The sequence below is a fragment of the Aquarana catesbeiana genome, linkage group LG01, assembly GCF_042186555.1.
Source record: "Aquarana catesbeiana isolate 2022-GZ linkage group LG01, ASM4218655v1, whole genome shotgun sequence".
NCBI classification, from domain to species: domain Eukaryota; kingdom Metazoa; phylum Chordata; class Amphibia; order Anura; family Ranidae; genus Aquarana; species Aquarana catesbeiana.
In genome coordinates, this window is record NC_133324.1 from 626,001,735 (window position 1) to 626,027,173 (window position 25,439).

The 25,439-nt window shown below is 41.6% G+C and overlaps 1 protein-coding gene across 1 annotated transcript in view; it reads right to left on the reverse strand.

Annotated features, from left to right (window-relative positions):
• MOB1B (MOB kinase activator 1B) overlaps positions 1-25,439 on the reverse strand; it is a 136,386-nt gene that overhangs the window by 38,600 nt on the left and 72,347 nt on the right. The window contains exons 2-3 of the mRNA XM_073600665.1: positions 21,732-21,898; positions 17,326-17,419 (exon numbers count right to left, since the gene is read on the reverse strand). Of these exons, the coding sequence (XP_073456766.1) occupies positions 17,326-17,419; positions 21,732-21,898 (261 nt within the window). The remainder of the gene's footprint in view (positions 1-17,325; positions 17,420-21,731; positions 21,899-25,439) is intronic.

Here is a 25,439-nt window from a genome sequence, read left to right on the forward strand (position 1 = left end):
TGATACCTCACATGCATGGTGCAATTGCTGTTTACATTTGACGCCAGACCGATGCTTGCGTTCGCCTTAGCGCGAGAGCAGGGGGGACAGGGGTGCTTTTTTTTTTTTTTTTTCTTTTTTCTTTATTATTATTTTTTTTTTATCTTATTTTTAAACTGTTCCTCTCATTTTTTTTTTTTTTAAATCATTTTTATTGTTATCTCAGGGAATGTAAATATCCTCTATCATAGCAATAGGTAGTGACAGGTACTCTTTTTTGCAAAAATTGGGGTCTATTAGACCCTAGATTTCTCCTCTGCCCTCAAAGCATCTGACCACACCAAGATCGGTGTGATAAAATGCTTTCCCAGTTTCCCAATGGCGCTGTTTACATCCGGCGAAATCTAAGTCATAAAATGCTCGTAGCTTCCGGTTTCTTAGGCCATAGAGATGTTTGGAGCCACTCTGGTCTCTGATCAGCTCTATGGTCAGCTGGCTGAATCACCGGCTGCATTCTCAGGTTCCCTGTTGAGACAGGAGAGCCAGAGAAAAACACGGAAGACGTTGGGGGGGGGGGGCATTCCCTCCCACTGCTTGTAAAAGCAGTCTAGAGGCTAATTAGCTGCTAGGATTGCTTTTACATGAAAGCCGATCGCTGGCTGAAAAGAATGATACCAAGATGATACCTAAACCTGCAGGCATCATTCTGGTATAACCACTCAAAGTCGTGAATGGCGTACCTGAAGACAAAAAAATGGTTAACAATAAAGCACAGTAAACGGTAAGGTATAAAAAATTGCATATCTGAAAAGCAAGCATGATAAAACATAATAACAATAAAACATTGCAGAATAGAATACAGTAAAAAAGAGCAGAACAATAGAGAGAGAATAGAGAGAGAGAGAACAATAAAACGACAACTATTTTTTTTTTATTTTATATTTTTGTTTGTGGTTTTTTTTTTTTTTTACACTTTTTTTTGTAACTAACTTTTATAACTGTAACCGGTTCCAGGTTCGGGTCTCTCAAAATGCGATGGCATCTTGGGAGACCCTGTGAAAGTGTGCCTAGTCTGTGCAATGCTGTACCCTACGCTAATACTCAACTAGTGAATGGTAGCGTTCAAAACATTCACCAATGCAAAGACCAGGATTGTCAGGACAGGAGGGACAATAATAGAGGGTGTCACGCCTATATTCGCGCTTGCTGCAGACACAACATCTTTTTTGGGGGGTTCGTTGGGTAGGGGTACTCGGGAGGACATAAAGAAAATGCCTCTCATGCAGCCGACTGCATTTGGTTGGGGATGTGAATGGGGGAAGTACGGGCGCTGCAGAAGCGGTGGGTTCCCAATTAGGATTGGCGAATGCAGCAGGAAGGGCATTATGGGCACGACGGGCCTGTGTTTGTCTTCTTGGTGGCAGCGGGACACTACTTGTGCTTGCCACCTCACCAGCTTGAACTGCACTTATGGGACTCGCCACGTCACCAAGTGTTACTGCAGTGCGGGTTTGACTACGACCGGGGTGTACTAGGCCGCTGGTGCTTGCCAGTTCACCAAAACGCTACCAAAAAAACTGTTAGCGATCGCAGGGATCAGGCCTGACTCTGCGAACGCTGCAGTTATGCGTTTAGTGTTTTGTAAGTGTCAGTGATCGATCGATACTGCACTTGGGTGGGCTGGGCTGGGCCGGGCGGAGGGGCAAAACGCAGGTGCTAGCAGGTATCTGGGCTGATCCCGCTAACACTGCGTTTGTGGGAACCCTAAACTGCTGGGGACGCTAGTATAGATCTGATCAGATCAGATATTGATCCGATCAGATACTATACCACTAAGGGAGGTGTACGGTGCGTGCGTGGGTGTTAGCGGTACTGGCGCTAATCTGACGCTGCCTGGGGCGACGCATATCACCGCCGGGCGATCAGGGGGCTAAACCTTTATTAGGTAATAAACGGCGGGTGCCCTGACACTATAAAAAATAAACGAACTAACCAGCGTCACCCGTAACGGTTATACGGTGATCAGTGGTGAAAGGGTTAACTAGGGGGCAATCAAGGGGTTAAAACATTTATTAGGTAGTATATGGGGGTCCCTGTCGCTATAAAACGCTGACGGCGAACCTAAATATTTACCTCCCTAACTAGCGTCACCAGCGACACTAATACAGCGATCAGAAAAATGATCGCTTAGTGACACTGGTGACAGGGGGTGATCAAGGGGTTAAAACTTTATTAGGGGGGGTTAGGGGGGTATCCTAGACCTAAAGGGGGGTAATACTCATTGCCCTAACACTGTAACTGTCACTAACTGACACCATGCAGTAATCAGAAAAAAAAAAATACTGCTTGCTGTCAGTTTGTGACAAGGGGGGGGTGATTGGGGGGGGATCGGGGGGTGATCGGGGGGGGATCGGGGGTGTAAAGTATGCCTGGCATGTTCTACTGTGTGTGTGTGTGTGTGTGTTGTGCACTCACATGTCTTCTCTCCTCGGCGCTGGGACGGAAACTGCCAAGCCGAGGAGAGATGACATCACATCCTCTGCCTGTGTGAAACTACACACAGGCAGGGGAGGATTCCGATTGGCTGGGAGCGATCGCGAGGGGGGGGGCCACGATCGGATGGTCTCCCCCTCGCCTCCCGACGCTCCCAGTCAAATGCCGACCGCCGCTGGCACCGGGGGGGGGGTCCGATTGGACCCCCCGCCCGCGGGAGGCAGATCACGTACAGGTACGTGATTCTGCCTGCCCGTGCCATTCTGCCGCCGTATATGTGCGTTAGGCGGTCGGCAAGTGGTTAAGTGGTTAGATCAAGATCTGAAAATATTAATTTATTGGGTTTAGAAACACTTCTCTGTTCTTTGTAATGTATTGAAAGATTTGGATAAAAAAAGAAAAAAAACACATTTTAAAGATATATTAGAAGTAATAGGAATGAGATTAGCATCAAAAGGGTTTAATTAAGAGAACACCTACTAATTGCCTAACAAGACTCATCCAATGAGATGAAATTAACCAATTGTATTGGGCGTGCGCCATTATCAACGAGAAAACCACAGTTACCCTAGCACAATATGTAGATGTTTGCATGAAACTCAACCCTTTGAATCTGTAAGGAACTGATGGCTCTCACTTCTCCACTCACTTCACTATCAAACCAGGTGACTGCATATCCTCCATGGGGCCCAATGTGTAAAACTTAGTTGTGTGTATGCACCCTCTGCTATTTAATATGTAGCATGCAGCACAGGTATATGGGTCAGGGTACTTTAACAATGCTTGAGCAAGGGTTCCTCATGGTCCTCGTCATTGCATCATATCCCTTTTCTGTGAATCATTCTGTAAGGTTCCTGACTGTAGATCGGTAAGGATTCTGTATAAATCAGATATAGTATGTATATGTTTGAATGTAAGTTAGGGATCTTAGATTGTAAGCTCCGTGAGGGCAGGGACTGATGTAAAACTAGAGTATATATGTAAAGCGCTGCATAAATTAATATAAGTACCTGTAATAAATAAATAAAAAAAGCAAAAATATTGCACTGTATTATTTGGATTGTTGTCCATTATAATATGCTTTAAACGCTACAGGATGTAAAAACGACAGAGACTGAACAAGACCATCTATTTTGAATCCTGTTTCTTTTCAGCTACATTCTGCTGAAGGAACCTTGGCAGATTTTCCAGCAATAATACTATTAGAGAGTAGAAAACCAAGTAATAATTGCCTAATTCACTTTACATCATGACCAATTTCTAACAATGTTAAGAAAAAAGGTTTTGGACCTTTTGTTAATGTAGTGAACATCGTATAGAGTCAGATCTTATGAGGAAACATCAAGATTGTCCAGCAGGCAAGGGATATCATTTATAACTGGATGTGGTGCTAATTTGCAGATTCTCAGCCATGGTCATTAGCACTCCATACAAAATGGAATCAAATATTTTTTAGGTTCCTGATTAGGGGCCAAATCAGTATTGAACACATTAACAAGGAAACGGTGACAAGAGAGACACCGTGGATTCCTATACATAAGGAAGGACCCTGATAAGTACTATTTACATCTAAACTATATACAGCAAGCCCAAAGAAATTTCATAAAAACAACCACCCCCTAATCTGATCACAAAACAGATGGGTCCCCTATGCCAGGTTCAATAAAACGTATGTTAAAAAGTACCCTCCATCTCAGTATTTTGAATGATACATTTTAGTTCCTTTTAAAAGGTGATGATGGTTTATACATTTTACAAATAAAAATGTAATACACAGTGTGCCAATCACAGATGTTGCAGAGTATTAAGTATTTTCTAAAATAGGGACACAGCAGACAATATTTTCTTCTAGATTCTTTCACCCTAATTGAATCTCTATAGGACCGGTCATCATAGGCAGAGGAGGAGGTAGAATAAATCACTGCTCATTTAATGGTGGGGTGTTTATTTCAGTTTTCGCTATTGAGCACTATAGTTTAAAGAGGAAGTAAACCCAGATAAGTTTACTTCCTCTTTGTTTCCCTGCAAAGGTAAAGCATAATGGGCTACTATGCATCGCATAGTAGCCCATTATGTGTCACTTACCTGACAAGGGAGCCTGCGATGTCACCGCTGTCCCTTCTCCTACGAAGCATCCATCTGCTTTCCGGGTATCGCGGCTCCGGCGCTGTGATTGGCCGGAGCCGTGATGACGTCACTCCCGCACATGCGTGCTGGTGCCGCCACTAACGGCATGATCGCCGTTAGAGACGGCACGCTCAGTGCGCCTTCGCGCCGTTGTGTGCGGTGCATGCACCGTAGACATCGGTGCCTGTCTTTTGGAAATATCTCCTAAACCATGTAGGTTTAGGAGATATTTCTTGCACCTACAGGTAAGACTTAAACTAGGCTTACCTGTAGGTAAAAGTGGTCTTAAGGGTTTACAACCACTTTAAGAACATCAGTTTATATTCTCGACCGCTCACTAGTTATGTAAAAATTAGAGGCAAAATGTCTTTATTGTTTTTTTTAGAATAAGACAAAGACAATCAAGAAAAGTTAGCCCAGGTTCACGGACAGCAGGAATTAAATAATGCGAGTTCAGCCGAACTCGCACAATTTCATTCCTGCATGTCAGTCTCGACTTCGGGGGCTATTTCGGAGATATCTCTGGAGGTTGCTGAACAGATGTCAATGGAAATTGCTCCCGAAGTCGCCAAGAGTAGTACAGAAACTACTTTTGGGAAGTTTGGGACATGTGAAATCGCTGCAATGTGAACCAGGGCTTAAACTGGTAAACAGTATGGGCCACAGACAAAAAGCCCAGCAATTGTCAGGAGTATAACAGCACAAAGGGAGGGTCATAATAAAAATCATATCATGTTACAAGCATGAATGGTCTAGATCAGTGGTCAGAGCCCAAAAGTCACCCTAGATATAGGAGGAAGAAGAAGAAAAATAAGAAGAAAGAAGAAAGCAGAAAGAAGAACCACTATGTGGCTAGAACTTAGAAGGGATAGATCAGAGAGAGAAGTGAGTGCAGCAGCGGCTGGTCCATAAGGAGCGCAGGGGCGCCGCCCCCCTAATTTCTATGTGGGGCACTGGACTTATAGGTTTCTATGATTTTTTTTTTTTGGACACACATGATTAGAGCCTAAGGGTCTAATTGGCTTCAAAAAGGTTGGGCTCAGGGCGCAAAGCACTGCGCCCCAAACCCACCCACCTGTGACATTAGCGAATCAATATTCGCTATGGCCTTCTGGCTTCTCCTCCCAGCCAATCAAGACAGAAGGTGGATCTTAAGACCAGATTAGCTGGGAGGAGAAGCCAAGGAAGCCACTACCGGGGATGTGGTGAGTGCGGACCTGGAGGGGGGTTTGTTTGCTGCCCCCCCCAAAAAAAATTGAGGACCAGCCGCCACTGAGTGAGTCCTGAGGGATCCAAATGGCAAAACAAGGAAGCTACCCACAATGGATCTGATATGAGATGTGGAAACCAAAAAGAATTAAGAAATCCATCATAGGTAGCCCTAAATGGAACTGGTACTAGATGGAGGTAAAACGTCCTTAAAAACACTGGCAGGGGTAAGAAAAGCTTTCATGTTATCAGACAAGGAGAAATGGATCCAAATATATAACAAGGGTGGTAAATTTCTCGAAAGTATCATTGTCCATCAACAACACCTTCCTCCATACGCATCATGTCATTCACTGTAGAAACCCAAAGGGCCATGGAAGAAGTAACAGTGGTCTTCCACCATAACGGTATGAGCTGCTGGGCTGCAGAAAGGAAAAATCATAACAGACTCCGTTTTTGAGATGCGACCGAGCCTAGGAGCATTGAGAGTAGTGCTATCCCAAGAGTTGGAGTCAAATACCTGTCATAGATGCTATTGTAAATGGCAAAGACCCGTGTCAAAAAAGGCTTAGTCTTAGAGCAGTCCCCCCAGACATGTAGATAGTTCAACACATGTCAGATGTGAAAGAGTATATCTGATGCAAAGAAGAACAGTCCCTGAACTTTAATGTTCTTTTCTTGAGCTCAACAGGAGATGGTAGATTTATGAGTAAAAAGGAAGTAAGTCTGCCAATCAGCAGTTGAAAGGTCTCTTTCCAAGTGTGCGGACCACATCCTGGTATATGTTGTGAGCTCTTCATGGAGCAAGTAGTGGAGGAGTTTGAAAAGAGTGGAAAGTAGGTGTATGGGCGTATCATGGAGAAAGTATGACTGTTCAAACTCCGCAAACGAGCGGTGCATGGAAGCAGGAATAAAAAGGTGCTTACAAAAGGATGACAAATGAAGAGTCCTCAACCAACCTCCTTGACCCAAATGAGAAACAAAATTGCCAGTACGAGAGTGAAAAGTGTATGAGGCACAGGCCATTCAGAAAGATGTAACAACCTGATCAAAGGAGTACACATACCCTGGGAAATGCAGGGTTATCAAACAAAGGGGTAAAAGGGGACAGATCTGATAGTACAAGCTGGAGAATCCCCTGCTGATTTACGGTGAACAGCTAGTGTTAATGGCGAGGAAGAGTGCAGTAAGTAAAGGCTGTGTTTGTAGCCCCATGGTAGGGCTCTCAAGTCAAATGGTGACATGTCCTGTTCCACCATTTTCAAAGCCTTAGGGAAGGAATGAGGGAACGTGACGGTATGCATAATCAGGTTGGGATAGTTTGGGATAAGCGGGTAACCTATGCCGCAGTCTTGAGAAGCCTTGATTTCAAATAAAATGTATAGAGAAAGAATGTTAAGTATAAAAAATGTTTGTTTTCCTTTCCTGTTTTTTTCTTGCCCCTATAGCTATTAACTTGCCCCTAATAACAGATTTATGCGCCTCCCATATTGTTGCTTTCGATACTTCTGGTGTATCGTTTTCTTCAAAATATCTTTTAATTTCTTCTATGATGCTTATTTCGGTCTCACTGTCTTCTAATAAAGTTTCGTTGATTCTCCATGGACCCCTTTCAAGGACTTCTCCTTTTATTTTCATTCTCAAGATTACTGGGCTGTGATCTGAGGCGGTTATTATGCCTATTTTTGTTTCTTCTATTTCTTCCAAGTTTCTATGTTCGACCATGATGTAATCCAATCTGGAGTAAATTTTGTGTACTGTTGAGTAGAATGTGTAGTCCTTTGTGCTGGGGTGCTGAATTCTCCAAGGGTCTATTAGTTGCTGTTCATATAATGTTCTTTTTAATTTCTTTAGTTGATTTACCTCTTTGTCCCTTACTCTTGAGGTACTGTCCATTTTATTATCCATGCTGAAGTTGAAGTCTCCAGCTAGTATTAATTTTCCTTGCTTGAATTCCATTAGTATTTTAATTATATCTATCAAATATTTTTTAGGGTTCTTATTAGGACAGTAGACATTGGCCAATGTATATTTTACCCCATGTATAGTTCCTGTAATAAAAAGATATCGACCCTCCGGGTCTATTTTCCTTTGATCTATTAGAAAACGTACATTTTTCCCTATACCGATGGCTACTCCTTTGGCCCTTCTTATTGGCGAGTCTCCTTGATACCATGTTGGTATGTTTCTTGAATAAATTTTGGCACTTGAGTTTTGGGTTATATGCGTCTCCTGTAGGAAAATTATTTCTGCTTTACTTTTTTCTAGTTCTCGGAGGATGATGTTTCTCTTCCCTGGGGAATTTAGTCCTCGGACATTGTAAGAGATTATTTTTATGCTGTTTACGTTTTCCATTCTTGTGCCTTTTCTTCCCCGCCCGTCCTCCGGCCCTCCCCCCCACGCGGTCCCCCTAGGAGACCGGGTGGAGGGGCCACCCAGCGGACGCACGGGGTCTCCTCATCTCTTGTCTCAGAATAGGTGTGCCTATGTAACCACTCATGTGACTCAGACCTCTCCCTCCCCACCCTCCCTCCCCCTCCCCTCCCTCCTCCCACCCTCCCCCTCCCTTTTTTCTGATATGGGTTTTTTACCCCCATATTCTCTAGAGCTGAGAGCTAGCTGAGAGCATTTTACTTTGTTTTGTGGGGCACGCTCTGCCCCCTCTGCTCTATTTATTGTGAGGCGGAGCTCTGTAAGACACCCTATTACCCCCCTGCCTAAGCACTAATAGGGCGACCCCCTGTCCACTCCGTGAGTCCCTGTCTCCCTCTCCCTGCGTTTTTGTTGTGTTTTACCAATCCTTTCACTTTCCTTTTTTTTCCCATCCCATCAACCCCAGCCCCCCCCCCCCTTTCCACTCTAAGGCCCCTTGCACCGTTGTGTGGTATTTTCTCAGATATTAATTTCCTCGAGAGTCCACATCTTGATGTCTGATCCTTGAATTTACTTGCCACTGTAGGTCATCTCTTGCCGTTATTCGCTCCTGACTATTTGCGTATTTTTCCAGTTCTGGGGAGGGGATTTCTAGTTTGTTGCAAAAGTCCGGAATCTCCTCCACATGTCTTAGCCTCGCACTTATTCCGTTTTTCCTTGCTATTAGACATGCTGAAAAACCCCAGTTGTATTGAATTTCTTGCTCCCGGAGGATTTCTAATAATGGCTTTAGTATCCGTCGTCTTTTCAACGTTTCTTGAGATAAGTCTTGAAATATTTGTAATTTACCTCCCGCAAACTCTATTTGTGTTTTCCTCTTTAGGTTTATCCAGATCTGTTTTTTTTCTTCCCATTTTTCAAAGCGTACGATTACATCTCTAGGTGTTTCCCTTGCAAACCTTTGAGGTTTTTTTACTCGAAAGACACTTTCTATTCCTATTGTGTTAGTTGTTTCCTTTCCCAAGATTTGGTTGAAGAGATTGTTCATTTTTTCTATTAGATTTTCTGCTTGTTCTGTTTCCGGTAACCCACGTATTCTCAAGTTTTTCTTTTTATCTCTATTTTCTTGCTCTTCTATTTTATATGATTGTTCCTGTTGTTCCCGTTTTAATTTCTTTATTTCATCTTCTAGTTCCTTTATGTTTTTTTGATGTAGGTCTACTTTGATCTCTACTTCTTCCACTCTGTTTAACATATATCCCATATCTTTATGGAGTGTTGACATCTCTGCTTTTAGGGAATTCTCTAGTGCCGCAAACATTTTTTCCATATCCTGTTTTGTTGGCAACTGTGGCCCTTGTTGTCCTTCCTCCTTTCCTCTGTCTTCCTCTCCCATTTCTGGCTCCATTCTGGGTTCTGAGAGGTGGCTGGTTTCTGTTTGTACTTTATACTGGCCTTTTTTATCCTTGTTGTCCTTCTCTTTTGTATCTATTTGTCTGCCCTTTGAACCCACTTGTTTCTCTCCTTCTCCGATTCCTTGCTGTATATACCTGTTCATAGGGCCTGGACTTGGGCCTAGGCTAGTCCTAGGTGATTTCGGTATTGCTCCCGCACTTCTTGTTGTTTTCCCCTTCATGTTTGTTTCTATGGCTGGATTTATAAGATCTTCAAAGCTGCCTTCCAGAATACCCCTTGATTGGGATCTCTTAATGATGAAAAAATCTCCCAGCCTTTTTAAATTGACTTATTTTTACTAATATTTCTTTTATTCCGTTCTCATACCCGGCATCCTCCCCACAATCCAATAATAGAAATAAATTAATGAGATATGAGTGGTCCCCGTTTTCCAGAAGTTATGTTACTACCTTAAGTACATTAAGCATTCCTTAGTGCTGTTCAATTGTTTAAGCGTTCTTAAGCTGGAAAAAAAAAAAAAAAAAAAAAAAAGGCTCAAAAACGCTATTGCAAAAATGCTGAAAAAAAGCTGGAAAAAGTTAAAAAAAAAAAAAAAAGTCACTGCAAAGACACCGGCGTCTTCACAGCGCTTTTCCAGCAGCCCGTGTGCATGGGGGCCCAGGTGCTCAGCAAAATAATTCAAATGTTTTAGCGATATAATGCAATCTAATTCAAGTATTCAGCAAGATGGTTTATATATTCAGCAGTATAGTTCCAGTATAAGCTTATATGTTCCACATTTTGTTACTATGGAATTTCTTCTTATTCTATAGTTTGTACTATCAAGCCTATGATTAGTACCCTTTGCAAAAAAAAAAAAAAAAAAAAAAAATTCACAAGAAAGGGAGATACTGCAGCAGCAGCAGCAGCAGGCAGGTGGGGGCTGGGAGACAACTCTTCCGTTGGCTTGTCTTTCTTTCACCTTCTCCTTCTCTTCTCCCCTGTTCCCCCCCCCTGTTTTTATTGTTTTTCTTAGCTCACTTGATTCTACTTTTTCAGCTCTTTCGCCTTTTCCCCTGCTTGTTCACTTCAAGACAATTGCAATAGAAGAGCCAAAAGAGGAGGAAAAAACAAAAACAAAAAAAAAACGCTCCAAAAACGCTCAAAGACGCTATTGCAAAAACGCTGAAAAAAAAAAAAAAAAAAAAAAAAGTCACTGCAAAGACACTAGCGTTTTCACAACGTTCTCCCAACAGCCCATGTGCATGAGGGCCCAGGTGCTCATAAAAATAATTCAAATGTTTTAGCGGTATAATGCAATCTAATTCAAGTATTCAGCAAGATGATTTATATATTCAGCAGTATAGTTCCAGTATGAGCTTATATGTTCCACATTTTGTTACTATGAAATTTCTTCTTATTCTATAGTTTATACTATCGAGCCTATAGTTAATACCATTTGCAAAAAACAAAAACAAAAAAAGACCAAAAAAAAAAAAAAGGATCACAAGAAAGGGAGCTACTGCAGCAGCAGCAGCAAGCAGGTGGGGGCTGGGAGACAACTCTTCCGTTGGCTTGTCTCTCAATCACCTTCTCCTTCTCCCCTGTTCCCCCCCCTGTTTTTATTGTTTTTCTTAGCTCACTTGATTCTACTTTTTCAGCTCTTTCGCCTTCATTTACTTTCGCTTTTTATTCCATTTTATTTCGTTTTATTTCAATATGTTCTTTCCCTTTCCCTTTCTTTTGCTCTATTACTTTTCCTTTGCCTTTTCACTTCAAGACAATTGCAATAGAAAAAAAGCCAAAAAAAAAAAAAAAATACGGTACTTATCTTTTAGTTGTTGTTGAAGTTGGGACAAAAAGGGACGCTCACTACAGCTTGTTGCAGTCAGACGCAGGTACAAACTTCCTCTGGCTTACTCCACAAGACAGCTCAGTGAGTGATGAGCAGGGGGGGCGGGGAGGGAAGCTACCTACACCTTCTCGTCAGGCCGATCATTCCTCTCAGCTGCAGGGAGAGGGTTCTCAGGATCCTCACGCCGTGCACAGAGCCATTACCAGGCTCCTCCCTCCTCCCAGATATAATAATTAAAGAAATTTATGAATTGGAACGAAAACACAAAAATCAAGTAAACAACAAAATCTTCGGCCTACTATCTCAAAAGAGAGAGCAATTAAAAGACTGGATGGAACAAGAAGAAAGGAAGGACTACAACAGAGTAGTACAAGAAAAATATAAATGGGGTAATAAACCAGGAAAATACCTAGCAAATCTGGTAAAAAAAAAGAAGTCTTTGAATTACATTGAGAAGATCAAAAATGAAAAAGGAGAAGTGGTAAATAAAACCACAGATATAGCGATAACATTTCAAAAATACTTCAGCTCCCTTTATGCAATAAAAGGACAGGAAAGTTGGAAAGAAGCGAATACAAGAACAAAGAAGATACAAGAATATTTAAAAAAAGCAAACTTACCAAAACTAAAAATAGACCAACTAGAAGAATTGGAAAAAAATATTACGCATGAAGAGGTAAAACTGGCATTAAAGGAAACTCCCGTAGGAAAAAGCCCAGGACCAGACGGGTTTACGGTCAAATACTATAAAAAATTTGAAGAACAGCTGACTCCAAAACTATTAGAATATATGAATTCCTTAGGGGAAGATGAAGAAATAAGAAGTGAATCGTTATTAGCTCATATTACAATACTACCAAAAGAAGGGAAAGACAAAGTTAACTGCTCAAGCTACAGGCCAATAGCCCTATTGAACGCTGATACGAAGCTGTACTCCAAGATCCTGGCCACTAGGATAAAAAAACTAATCCCACTGTGGATCAACCCGGACCAAACTGGTTTTGTCCCGGGGAGAGAGGGGCGGGACAACAGCCTAAAATCATTATTGATGTTGCACAAGAAGGTGCAGAATGAGACCCCAGTTCTATTCCTGTCATTGGATGCAGAAAAAGCATTTGACAGGGTAGACTGGGGTTTCATGATGGATACATTGCGGCACTTGGGTATTGGGACAAAAATGATGAAGTGGATAACAAATTTGTATAATGGCCCGACAGCAGTCGTAAAAGTAAACGGTAGACTCTCTCCAAAAATTAAGATGCAGAATGGAACACGGCAAGGCTGTCCACTGTCTCCACTATTATATGTATTGGCCTTAGAACCACTATTAGCAACACTCCGCAATAACAAAGAGGTAGAAGGAGCGAAACTAGGAGGAAAAGAGCATAAGATCGCTGCCTACGCGGACGACATCTTGATGTACGTATCCAACCCAAGAGTGTCACTCCCAAACATACTGAAAGAAATTAAAAAATACGGAGAACTGTCAAACTTCAAAATTAATCCAATAAAAACGGAAATATTAAACATAGGTCTAGAGGAAAAGGAAGTTCAGTTTTTACAAAAAGAATTCCCATTCACTTGGGTAAAAGAACTCAATTACCTTGGAATTAAAATAACTCCTAGAGTCGAAAAAATTTATCAGGCAAACTTTATTCCACTGATCAATGAGGTCAAAGAAGAAATGAAAAAGTTAAGAATACAGCCACTTTCATGGATTGGAAGAATAAATATGTTTAAGATGACGATATTACCTAAAATAAATTACAGATTACAGATGTTACCAGTAAAAATCCCGCAGAGTTTTTTTAAAATAATTAAAACAATCATGCTAAAATACATATGGCTTAATAAAAAACCAAGAATTAAATACACGCTGATCACAAGGAAAAAGGAGCATGGGGGTCTTGCCGTCCCAGATATAAGTAGGTACTATAAAGCCATAGTTTTAACACGAATGTTAGAGTGGACAAATGAGAAAAATGAAAAAAAATGGGTGGAAATGGAAAACACAATAAGTGGAGCCACACTACATAAGAATATTTGGATTCCACGGAAATATAGAATATTGGACACCGACACGCACGAAATAACAAAAAATGTATTTAAAATTTGGGACACCATTCACTTAAAGAATGAATGGAAAAATAATTCACCACTATTAGCACTCACAGGATCGAATCTCTTCACCCCTGGGAGGGAAATATTTGAAATCCAAGGAATAGGTAACCCACGACTGAAAGATATCACTAGAAATGGCAAAATAAGAACACGAGTAGAAATAGAGGAAAGGAATGGATGGAAGATGAATGAATGGAATTATATTCAAATAAGGCACCTAGTAAGCACAATACCACACCCACTGAGAGATGAAACAAAATTAACTGCACTGGAAAAGCTATGTAGCAATGAAACACCATTAAAAAACGGAACATCAAAAATTTATAGTATACTGACAGATTTGGAAGCACAAGAAAGACCAGAATATATAAATCAATGGGAAAAAGAAATTAATTTAAAAATAGATAACCAAAAAGTGGAAAAAATGATAGAAATGGGATATAATAAGGCTTGGGACATGAAGACCATAGAAATGAATTATAAACTAGTATCAAGATGGTATATGACCCCAGTAAGAATACACAGATTCCATCAAGATAGAACCTCCTTGTGTTGGAGAAAATGTGGCCAAATAGCAACGATCATACACATATGGTGGGAATGCCCAATAATAATGGAGTACTGGAAGGAAGTGTTAAACAACATAAAGGAAATAACTGGAGAAGAAATAGAACAAAATATTTGGACATGCCTCTTCCATATCTACAATAAACCTAAGAAACAATATAGAAAATCAATAATACCTAACCTCCTGAATGCGGCCAAGGCCTTAATTCCCAAGAATTGGCTAAAAAGTGGAAAACCAGACATTAGAAACTGGCTAAAGGAAATAGATTATCACTACAAAATGGAAGGAGGAGAGAAAGGGGATAATAGTAGATGGGAAAGTTGGAAAAACTACAAAGTCTCGGATATTTATTTAGATAGGATAAAAGAAAGAACAGGTGCAGAGCCAAGTGGATAAATAAATAACATAAAGGAACGGACCAGACACAGGGGAGGGGGAGGGGGGGTGGGGGGAAATAAGAGGAACTGAGAGAGAATAAGATAATAATAGGGTTTATAATTATAGAAGGCGGTTTGTCGCCGGTTTTTAAAAATATTTAAGAATATCCTAGAAGGGAAAAATAATAAAGATGTGACGGAAACAATCCACAATGATGTGAAAAAGGAGAAGAGATAAAGTTTGACACATAAAGTTGAAATAATGTCTCTCGGAAAATTTTCGCTGAAGTGGAAATAAAAAAAAAAAAAAAAAAAGTATAAAAAATGGCCTTAGGTAAAGTTATAGGAACCATTTGGAAAACAGAGTAGTTTCGGTAGGGTATTCATCTTTGATGTATTTATTCGACCGAGCCAGGGGATAGAAGAGGTACCCCATGTATCTAAATCTTTACAGATTTTTGTCAATAAGGGGGCATTGTTAGGAGCATAGAGATCTGCAAGATTAAAGGGAACCACAATGTCCAAGTAAGAGAGGTTTTTGGGTTTCCATTGAAATGGGAAATTAGAACGAGCCACAATGGAAGGCAGTAAGGAAACATTTAAGGCCTTTGTTTTGGACATATTTAATTTGATGTTACGAAGGGAGCTGAATCGTCTAAATTCCTGTAGAACATAGGGAAAAGAAGTGTGGGGTTGCTGTAAATACAGTATAAGATTGTCTGCGGTGTAATAAAGGGGTTTGTATATTCGTTATGGCATTGTTTCGTCTGATTTCTTGGGCCAAATGCTCAATGACTATTACAAAAAGGAGAGGAGATAGTGGGCACACCTGTCTAGTACCATAGGTATGTAAAAATTAAATATTCATAAACAATGTTTCATATTTACCCCACAAAAAAAAACGTTTTAAAATGTACTTTAGTCCTAACAAAAATATAATAAATATATACACTTTATGCACCCCTTTAAAGCAAATCTGTTTTTTGGTAAACATATCAACCTGAAAATGAGATAACAAATAAGGGGATAGTCCTTATGCTGAAGGGACAGCTGTAATATGGAATCCACTAGTACACAGGCACCATTATAGCAGCTTCATGGAGCTGATTTTTACATAGGCTCTCCAAAGGGATGTATAGTTTTACACATAAGCCTGCCTCCACCACCCTCCACTACAAAATAGGTAATCTTGGACAGAGGTCTTTTTAAGCACCACCAGATGTAAAAAAGAAAATGGTAGTGAGTGAAATGGAAGAACTTTACATGCCAAACAGAACAGAACTGATGCCTTTGAAATGACCTGGTACCGTTGGAAAAGGTCCCAAGATGCACTCAGATATCAATACTTGTACTCTAGCCATACAGGCATTAATTTCTCCATCCACACTAAACAGCATGAATGAAGGAATCTCCCCTGCCAGCTAATGTATTTAGACAGGCACAGTGCCTGCCACTGTCCAAATACCCAAAAACTGACTGCATCTGATTGGATGCAGTGACTATTTGGCTGACAATTTCACCCCTTGGATTCTTCTATTTTTCAGTAAAAGTTTATCAAACTCGGTGGTGCCAAGGGTAGAGTTGGGAGGCTTGAGAGGGGGCATCTGAGGAGTCCAGGCTAGTGTCAAGGATCGTTCCCACTCATGAATCCCCATATTCAAGAGTCAGCAGGAATCACCTGAAATTGGAGCTGTTTATGGCCAGCTTAACTGTCCATAATCAAACAACAACTACCTACCTTCAGACAATGCAGAATATAGGGAATTGGTGAGTGGGAGGGAACATTGAGACTAATCTGGTCTGCTAGCAATCCTCAAATTCTCAGCCTATTAACCATACTCCTTTTTTGTCTTTTTCTTTTCACCTCCCCTACTTGTCTTTCCTATTCCATGCCTCCTTCTAAATTTAGAATCTTGACAATTATTAATAATTATTATTAATTATTAATCAATTATTAAGTAATTGAAAACTCAACTCATATTTTGTTAAAGAGATCAACAACTCTTAGAAAAATATAGAAATTTTAGGACTGCATTGTGTGTGAGAAAGATGGACTTTGTTCCAAAAGAGGGACAGTCCCTCTAAATCAGAAACTGTTGAGAGCTATGCGTATGGCATATACTATGTGAACTTCAATAAAGTTTTTTGGCTGCACGCTGCATGCCCAAAGTCTGCAGGTGGCTAATTATAAAAGTGATACAAAAAAAACTGAATGAAAATGTAACAGTAAGGTAGATCTTAAAGCGGATGTAAACCCTCACATATAACCAGTGAAGTGAACAGTCTCAGATGATATACAGGGATGAAACAAATCTCCCTACATAAGTTTTACATGTATATCTGCTTTCTTTATTCTTTAGAAAGTTTTTCTTCCTCATTCAGCACTGGGAGTGAAGTCTTGGCATACACTGTGTGACAGCTGATTGGAGGAAAGGCACACCCCCCCCCCCCCCCCATAGGCAGAGGAAGGAAGGAATGTGCTGCGAATAGACCAGTTCTTTGCTAATCTATTTATAGCACCATCCCCGACACAAATTTCAGGTTGGTTTTATCTCAGTTGTCGGAGAGCCCGAGCAGCAAAAAGACACGGGACTCAGAGCTTTGGAAAGAGATAAGAAAACACTGCATATGACAATGAATCAGGTTTACATTCACTTTAAGTAGATATTCATATCATGCTTCTGTGGTAGATTTTAGGATAAAGCACTTCCAGGTTAAACAAGTTATTGCTACTATACCAATGAGATGCCCCATTGATGGTGAGAATGCAAACTAATAATGTGGACATTAACAGGCATGACAAATAAAATTAAAAAAAAAAATCTTACTTGGGTCCAGCAGACATTACCGGACAGCTCTCTTCTGTGCAGAAATCTGTAATGGTTCCATACAACATATTGATCTGGTTGAAAAAATCCACAGCTGAAAGTGAAAACAACAAACTATTAGATGCCTAAATTTGAGCAGATGGAAAGTTAGGCAGACATTCTGCACTTTGTTAAGATACAGTCAGTTGCATTAAATACTGCAGTACAAAATTTGTAAAGATAGAAATTATATTTAAATATTTTTTTTTTGCGTACCTTCCCAAAAGTACCATTTTTGTATTCTGTGCTTTTCATGGGAACAGACTAGAGACATGCGAACAGAATATTTTGGTCTCCTCATAATAAAACTGAGCTGACACAGAGGTACACCGTGCATATATACTGATTTAACCTAAACAATGATACATAGGCATCTGAGTATTTGGATAAGAATAAAAATACATTTATTTACATAACATTTACATTGAAACAATGGCTGTGATCAATTTTCAATCCTATAGTATCCAGTTATGACAGTTTTCGAGTGCAATGACAGGTTAACACTTATCAGTGTTGCCAACCGCCCGTAGATTTACGGGCAGCCCGTAAAATCAAGCCTTTTTCTGGTGCCCGTGAAAGCCCATAGTAAGGGAAAAGTGCCAGTAAAAATGGAGGCGATCGGCTCGGGTCAGAACTGCGCATGCGCAATTCCGGAAATCCCCAAGAAGATCCGATCTCGAGCCGCCAAGCGAGTTTCCTGCACAGCCTCTGCCCAGCCCACCACCGTCGCCGCAGCCCGTGCAGCCAATTATATCAGTGCATTTTTTCCCGCCAACACCGCCGCCAGCCTATCAACAGGCAGGTGCCAAGCAGGCAGACTGAGAGGAGTCATCGTGGCCTAGTCTGGAGAGCAGAGATCTGAGCTACGGGTCGGGGTCTCGGGGAGAGGAGACGCATCACGCAATGCAGGGGACTCTGGTCTCTGCAGTGGACGGACGTACTGGCACTGATACTATTACTGGTCTGGACCAGACCAGACCAGAGCACAGCCACAGAACACCCCAGCGCCTGCCCTACACGTAGGCTTCAGTGGCTGCTTGAAGCTCCGCCCACCACACTGCTGTCTTGCCTTCTATGTTAAAGCAGCCTCCGCCCACCACTGGGACTGCAACAGCTTCTGCAAACTAAAGCTCCGCCCTCTACATGGGGCTGCACAGCCTTCAGTCAATTAGCACTGCCCCCTCCTCCGGGCCGTTACCCAGGAGACGTGTCCTCTAGTCAAATGTGCAACACAGACTTCCATGGAGAGCGCATGAGAGATCTCCATCCGAGGCTGGGGTGAGTGTGATATATGGGGGGGGGGGGGATGGTATACACATGTGTGTGATATATAGTTAATATGGGGGGATGGTATACACCTGTGTGCTGTGATCACCCCCCCCCTTCTAGTTCTGTGTTGGGGGAGATCACGTTCCTTTTTTATGGAAACCCAAAAATTCCCAATTGTCACCAGAACAGGAAGTGAGGGCAAATCTCCCATTGGGGACACCTGCCTTATAGGGGATTACCCTCACTTCCTGTGATGTTCTGTGATATGTAGAGATCAGCTAAGGGGCATCATCCTCATCCTACCATGTCTGCAGCTTCTGTCCTCCCATTCCTGTACCATCTCTGCAGCTTCTGTCCATCTCTTGTATCATGTCTGCAGTCTCTGAGGGGGAGTTTGGAGAGGAGTCAAGAGTGAGAACACCGTCGGGATGGAGGTCACAAGAGAAATCAGACGTAAAAGGGCACTGATATAAAGGTCCCCCCCATATTAGTAACACCCCTTATACCTTAGTGTATTCACGCTGTGGAAGGTGGTCTCTAGTCACCAGAGCCCCCCCCCCCCACATCAGAGTTCCCCCTTAGATCATGATCTGCAGCGTTCCCCTTTACATAAGCGTTCCATTTCACTGTAAGGGGGGATCCTGCAGACTCTGATGTAAGGGGGAACTCTGTGCTGGCTGGGTTATAGTAACCTTACCTTCATGTAAATAGAGAAAGTTGTTTTTTGACTTTTGTTTAACTTAAACACATTGCTAATAGCACTAGCTATATGTTTATATGTTTAGCAGTGAAAACGGTCATTTTAGGTACTTCTTTTTCACTGGCAGTAAAAAATATGGCTCTGCCAGTAAATGGCAGGATTTTTGCCAGTAAAAAATTTGTGTCGTTTGTAAATTTTGGCATCCTGCCAATAAATTTCATTTCAGAGGGTTGGCAACACTGACACTTATTTAGTTACTACGAGCAATACCCCTATTTCACTTGCTATGATCCACATATCCAGGCCCTCCTTATCATGGAACCTGCACAGGATTTGACATTTCACCCAATTTCCACGTTCCTTAGTAAACTCAGAAGCTGACAGGGGAAGTCTTCCTCTACTCACTTTCTCTGTAGCTCTGACTGATGACATGTATTGCAAAGTCTGGCAGAGAAAGCAATGTATGTCTTCCTCTGCTGGCTAATGTGTTTACTCATGACAGGGGGTGAGCTGTCAAATCCTGTGTGGGTCCTGCACTGATGGAGGTCTGGAGATGGGGTTGAGTGGCCCAGTGTCACTGGCAGTGCAGGAGATCTTCCACCCAACATTTTTCATCACTGGGGTCCTGACCTATGTCCCCTCCTCAACTCACTGGTAGAGATCTAGAGGTGAGCAGCCTCAGAAGCAGGCCATTTTTAAGGTGATTTATAACTGTTCTTCACTGTCCAACTCTGAATGTCGTTCCCTTCCTCGTGATGCCTTATTTCCTATGCCATGATGTATGTTCTCGCTTTAACACCCCCTAAATCCATATGCCAGTGCTGTACATTACCTATTGTGCATCCTCTCATTCCATATGTAATTCCTATTATATATCATTTTGTATGCTGCGCTGTATATGAGCTATTATGCACCTCTCATTCCATATGCAATGATACAAATTCCCTATTCTGCACTCCCTCATTCCATATGTAATGCTGTACATTCCCTATTCAGCACCCCCTCATTCCATAGATATATGTTGTACAGTCACTATTCTGCAACATCTTATTCCGTATGCAATGCTGTACATTTACTATTCCACCCACCTCATTCAACATGAAAAGTACATTCCCTATGCTGCTAAGCCTCATTCTGTATCCTATATTGTACACAACCTATTCTGCGCTCCCTTGTTCTGTCTGCCATGCTGTATATTCCCTTTGTCGCCAAGCCTCATTTTGCAGTTTGTAATGTTTGCCTTGGCCCCAGGCACTGTATGCCCTTGTCCTGGGACTGCTTAGAAGGAACATACTTATAGGAGAAGAGCGCATAGGTGTGCGACATGTCAGTAGGGCAGAGGTCGGTGTCAGTAGGACAGTGCATGGTGTCAGCCAGTAAAGCAGTGGATGAATCAGTAGGACAGAGGTTAGTGTCAATAGAACATTGGATGACGTCAGTCAGCAGAGCAGTGGACTTCACCGGCAGAGGACGGTATCAGTAGGGCAGAGACTGATGTCAGTAGGGCAGAATATGGTGTCAGTTGTTTTTTATTATTTAATTTTTAGTTATTTCTTTAACAGTTCAACCCTGTTGGGGGGGGGGTTGGTTTTGGTGACATTTTAAGAGTTTAAACAGACTCCAGATGTCTCACATTTAAGACTGAGGACAAAGATGCCCCAAGTCCCTCTCTCTCTACAACCTCCGCTGAGGAGGGAAGCCAGCAGTGCTGCAGGGGGCCTGGGCAGTGGGGAAAATCTGTGCCATACTGGGTAACTTAGGGTGTGCCCAGGCACAGCCTGAACACCCCATGCGCACGCCTAAGAAGAGAGCACATGGCTGACGTCATCAGCTTGCACTCCTTCGGTGTCCAATTACAGGCTTTGGTGGTTCCTGGACCAGGCTGCATCACTTAACAGTAGTGTAGCATGTGGAGGGGTCCAGGGCCTGGTTGTACTTTCTGGTAGGTATGCCTGGATCACTATACTGGCATTGCACCTTAATTGGAAGGTGAAACAATAAACCTGCATACGGTGTGAATACCATTAAAGTATATATGTTATACATATGCACAAACATAGTATTTCCCTCAAATATTATGCTGTTTGAATGGAGATAACCTTTAAAGGCCAATTCATACTTTTTTTTCCTACAGTAGTTGTTTATTTGTGGATTAGTGAATTAAAATGCAGCTCATGTAATTTGAATTTTGCAACTGAATCATTAGGTCACAAGTCTTCTAACACTCCAACTGCTAAACCCAACATAATTTGATCTAATTTTTTTTGGAGTTAGGCTTTAATATAGGTGCTGTGTTCAAATACAGCTCCTGTACATTTTATAGAGACACAGAAGCAAAAATATTCTAGGAAAAAAAAAAAAAAAACGGATTTCGATTTTAGAATATATTAGCACTTACTATTTACAGCCACCCATTCATTGAGGTCCTCCCCTTCTGGTAACATGACAGCCATGCGGAGGTTACCACTCCCCAGAGTGGCTTCTGCATGTTTGAGCAGCTCATACTGGTGGGAGCCTTCAGGAATACTCTTCTTTGGTTTGAAGGTCTTTGAAGAGCGATTGCCACTGCATATGATATTAACACAAAAAAGGCCAAGAGTAAGTTTGTGTTTTATGTTACCACTGGTGACAAAACTGAAGTGAAAAAAAAGTAATGTATAATAAAGATCTACAGAATATGAGCATAACATTATGTAAATAAAAAAAAACAAAAAAAAACCTTTCAACATGTAAGTGTACAGCATATTTCTATATACAATGCTGGCTCCTTAAGGGCATAGCAACTAAACAGGATACATATACTGCAAAACATGAAAAAGAATCTGTAGCTTTAGGTGATCAAAATGTTTCGGATATAATTCAAGGTACAAACCAGAGGAACATTATGCCTTTAATTGTATTTAAACCCTAATGGCCCGTACACACGATCCGAAAATTGGACGAAGAATACCGCTTTCTACGCGATCGTACGATAAATTGGATCGTTAGTAGAGATCTTTTGAGAGCCGATCACGACAGTTCATCCGATATTATCCGATGGGACAAGCACGAAAACTTTTCTTGTATGATACCAGAACGTACGATTTTCGTTTAATCAGGACAGTTGTCATCCAAAAACACTACAACACATGACATCACTTCCGATTTTTTATTCTGTTGTATGAGAATTTTTGTATCTTTAGTAAACTCTCCAAGAGTAAACTCTTTGATATGCGACTAGCATGCAAAAAAACCCAAAAAACGGATGATCTGTCGTCCAATTTTTGGATCGTGTGTACGGGCCATAAGGATTCAAGACATGGTCCGACGGCATGTACCTGCGAGAACCCCAGAGGGGGATACCAGCAATTAGCTGTGGGAGGCAGCCCTAGTGAAAGCTTTAAACTTTCATGTGAAGCAGTTGTGTAACAATAAGAATCATGTTTTTAGAATATGTGAACCCTGCTTTACTGCAACATATGGATATGGCCACTGCTGTGTCCTTTTTCGTTTTTGTAAAAAAAAAAAAAAATGTTAATATACTGTATATTTTTTTCATATTGTTTCAGTGTAAGATGCAGTCTGCAACGCCTCTCGCAGATAATCACTGGGGTTCTTACATGTACACGTCGTTGGGCCAAAACACATGTGGTAATGTGGCCTAAGAATGAACTGTTCTGTGCATTACATAGTACTGAACCCTGCAGTCTGACTGCTATACTGTATATGCTGTGTCCTAGATGAAACAATTTTGGGGAAATTTTAGGGCCTTAAAAGAGATGTGTGGGGAATTTTTTTTTGAATCATACTTACCTAGGTGGGTGCAGCATTGGTCCCCCTCCGGCTCGAAGACTGAGAACCGAGCAAGCTAACACCGCAGATCGCTTGGTTCTCACAGCTCCCCTGTAAGTGAGAAGTCCTCTGCTCGCTGAGAGGCTGAGCCGGGTGTCGTTCCAGGCATGTGGGCGGATCCCGACTCCATTGTCGCGATCTTGTCCCAGCCTGGACCAGCTCTATGATGTCAGCAGACAGTGGAATTCAGCATGCTGTCTGCTGAAAGAACTGTACTCCTGTGATCCACAGGAGAAGTACAGCCAAATGAGCTTAAGGCTGCTTTCACACTGGGGCGGTAGGGGGCGTCGGCGGTAAAACAGTGCTATTTATAGCGCTGCTTTACCGCAGTATTCGGCCGCTAGCGATGCGGTTTTAACCCCCCGCTGGCGGCCGAAAAAGGGTTAAAACCGCTCGTATAGCGCGGCTATAGCCGCGGTATAGCCGCGCTGTCCCAATGATTTCAATGGGCAGGAGCGGTTTAGGAGCGGTGAATACACCGCTCCAAAGATGCGGCTGGCAGTAGTTTTTTTCTTCTCCTGTCGGTGCACCGCTGATGCGCTCGGGCCCTCGGGCTTTCACACTGAACAAACAGCAGCGGCTGTTTTGGGTCGGTTTGCAGGTGCTATTTTTAGCGCAATAACGCCTGCAAACCGCCCCAGTGTGAAAGAGGTCTTAGGCATACAATAGGCTTTTTTTTCAAAACTTTTTCTTTCTTTCTTTCTTTCTTTCTTTCTTTCTTTCTTTCTTTCATATAGTTAAAATTAAAAATTCCAGTTGTTAATAAATACTACAAAACGATAGCTCTATATGTCTCAAAAAAATTATTTAAAATTCATTTGTGTACACTATTGCCAGTCAAACTATCACAGCACTGAAAACAAAAAAGATGGCCTAGTAATGAGGGGGGTATACACAGACTAGGACTCAAATGGTTAAGATAAATACACACATTTTACCTCTGTTCATCTGTTCTTGTATAAATAAATGTAAAAAAAAATGGTGAGACACTTAAAGTGATTCTAAACCCATGTTTATTGTTTTAAAATGACAAACATATTATACTTACCTACTCTGTGTAATGGTTTTGCACAGAGCAACCCCGATCCTCCTCTCTCCGGGTCTCCTGCTGGCGCTCCTGGCCCCTTCACCCCCCCCCACTGAGTGCTCACCATAACAAGGTGCTTGCTATGGGGGTACTCACGCAGGCTCGCTCTAGAGCCGACTCTGTGTGTCCATAGACACACAGAGCCCGGCTCGGCCTCGCCCACAAGGAGGGGTAGAGTTGCTGCTCTCATGCACGCCGCTGGATCAAGATCAGGCTCAGGCAAATATATGGGCGGAGGGGGTTGCTGCACTAAGGTTTTTTTTTACCTTAAAGTGGGGTTCCAAGCAAAAAACAAAAATACCTGAAAAAGTCTAAAAACAAAAAAACATTTGGATATTTTTTTTTTTTTTTACTTACCTCTAAATGCCTGTTGCTAGGGGGTCCCTCGTAGTCTGCCTCTTCCTTTGCCTGGGCTGGTGACATCACTTCTAGACATGTGCGATTAGTTTTGTACGAACCGAAAATTCGTACGAATTTCCGTAAATTCGTACATTTGGGAGGATCCGAAATACGAATTGCTATGCTTCCGAATTTTTTTACGAAATACGAAATTTCGATTACGAATTTCGGATCCAAATTCCTAACGAACATTCGTAATTGTTACAAAATGTTAATGAACCTAAAAGTTAAAAACCCAGGAAGTCAGCACAGCACAGGGATGGTGGGAGCCCCTCATAATGATAAATTCATCATAACGAACATTCGTAATTGTTAAGAAAAGTTAATGAACCTAACAAAAATTTGTATTTCGTACGAAATTTCGGACACGAATGACAAAATACGAATTAATTCTAATACGAAATGGAACGGAACGAAACGAAACAAATTTATTGACGTGTCGAATTAAAAGTCAGCAGCTGCAGTATTTGTAGCTGCTGACTTTTAATTTTTTTTTTTTTTTTAATGGATCCCCTGGGTGGAACTCCTCTTTAATGTAGAGAATGCATTAGGTAAAAAAAAAAACTTCAGCCTTTAGAACCACTTTAGAGATCAATTCAAGGTGACCAATCGATCTTAAAGTTGAATGGATTAGTGCAGAATGGCTAATTTTTGTTTGATTAAAGGAGTAACTTTAAACAAACTTACATACTCACCTCCATGCTGTAATGCTGTATCAGTGTGATACTGCAGATGTATCCCCCCCCGCCCGCTTTAAGACTGAGAACTGAGCGATCACATAACCGCTGA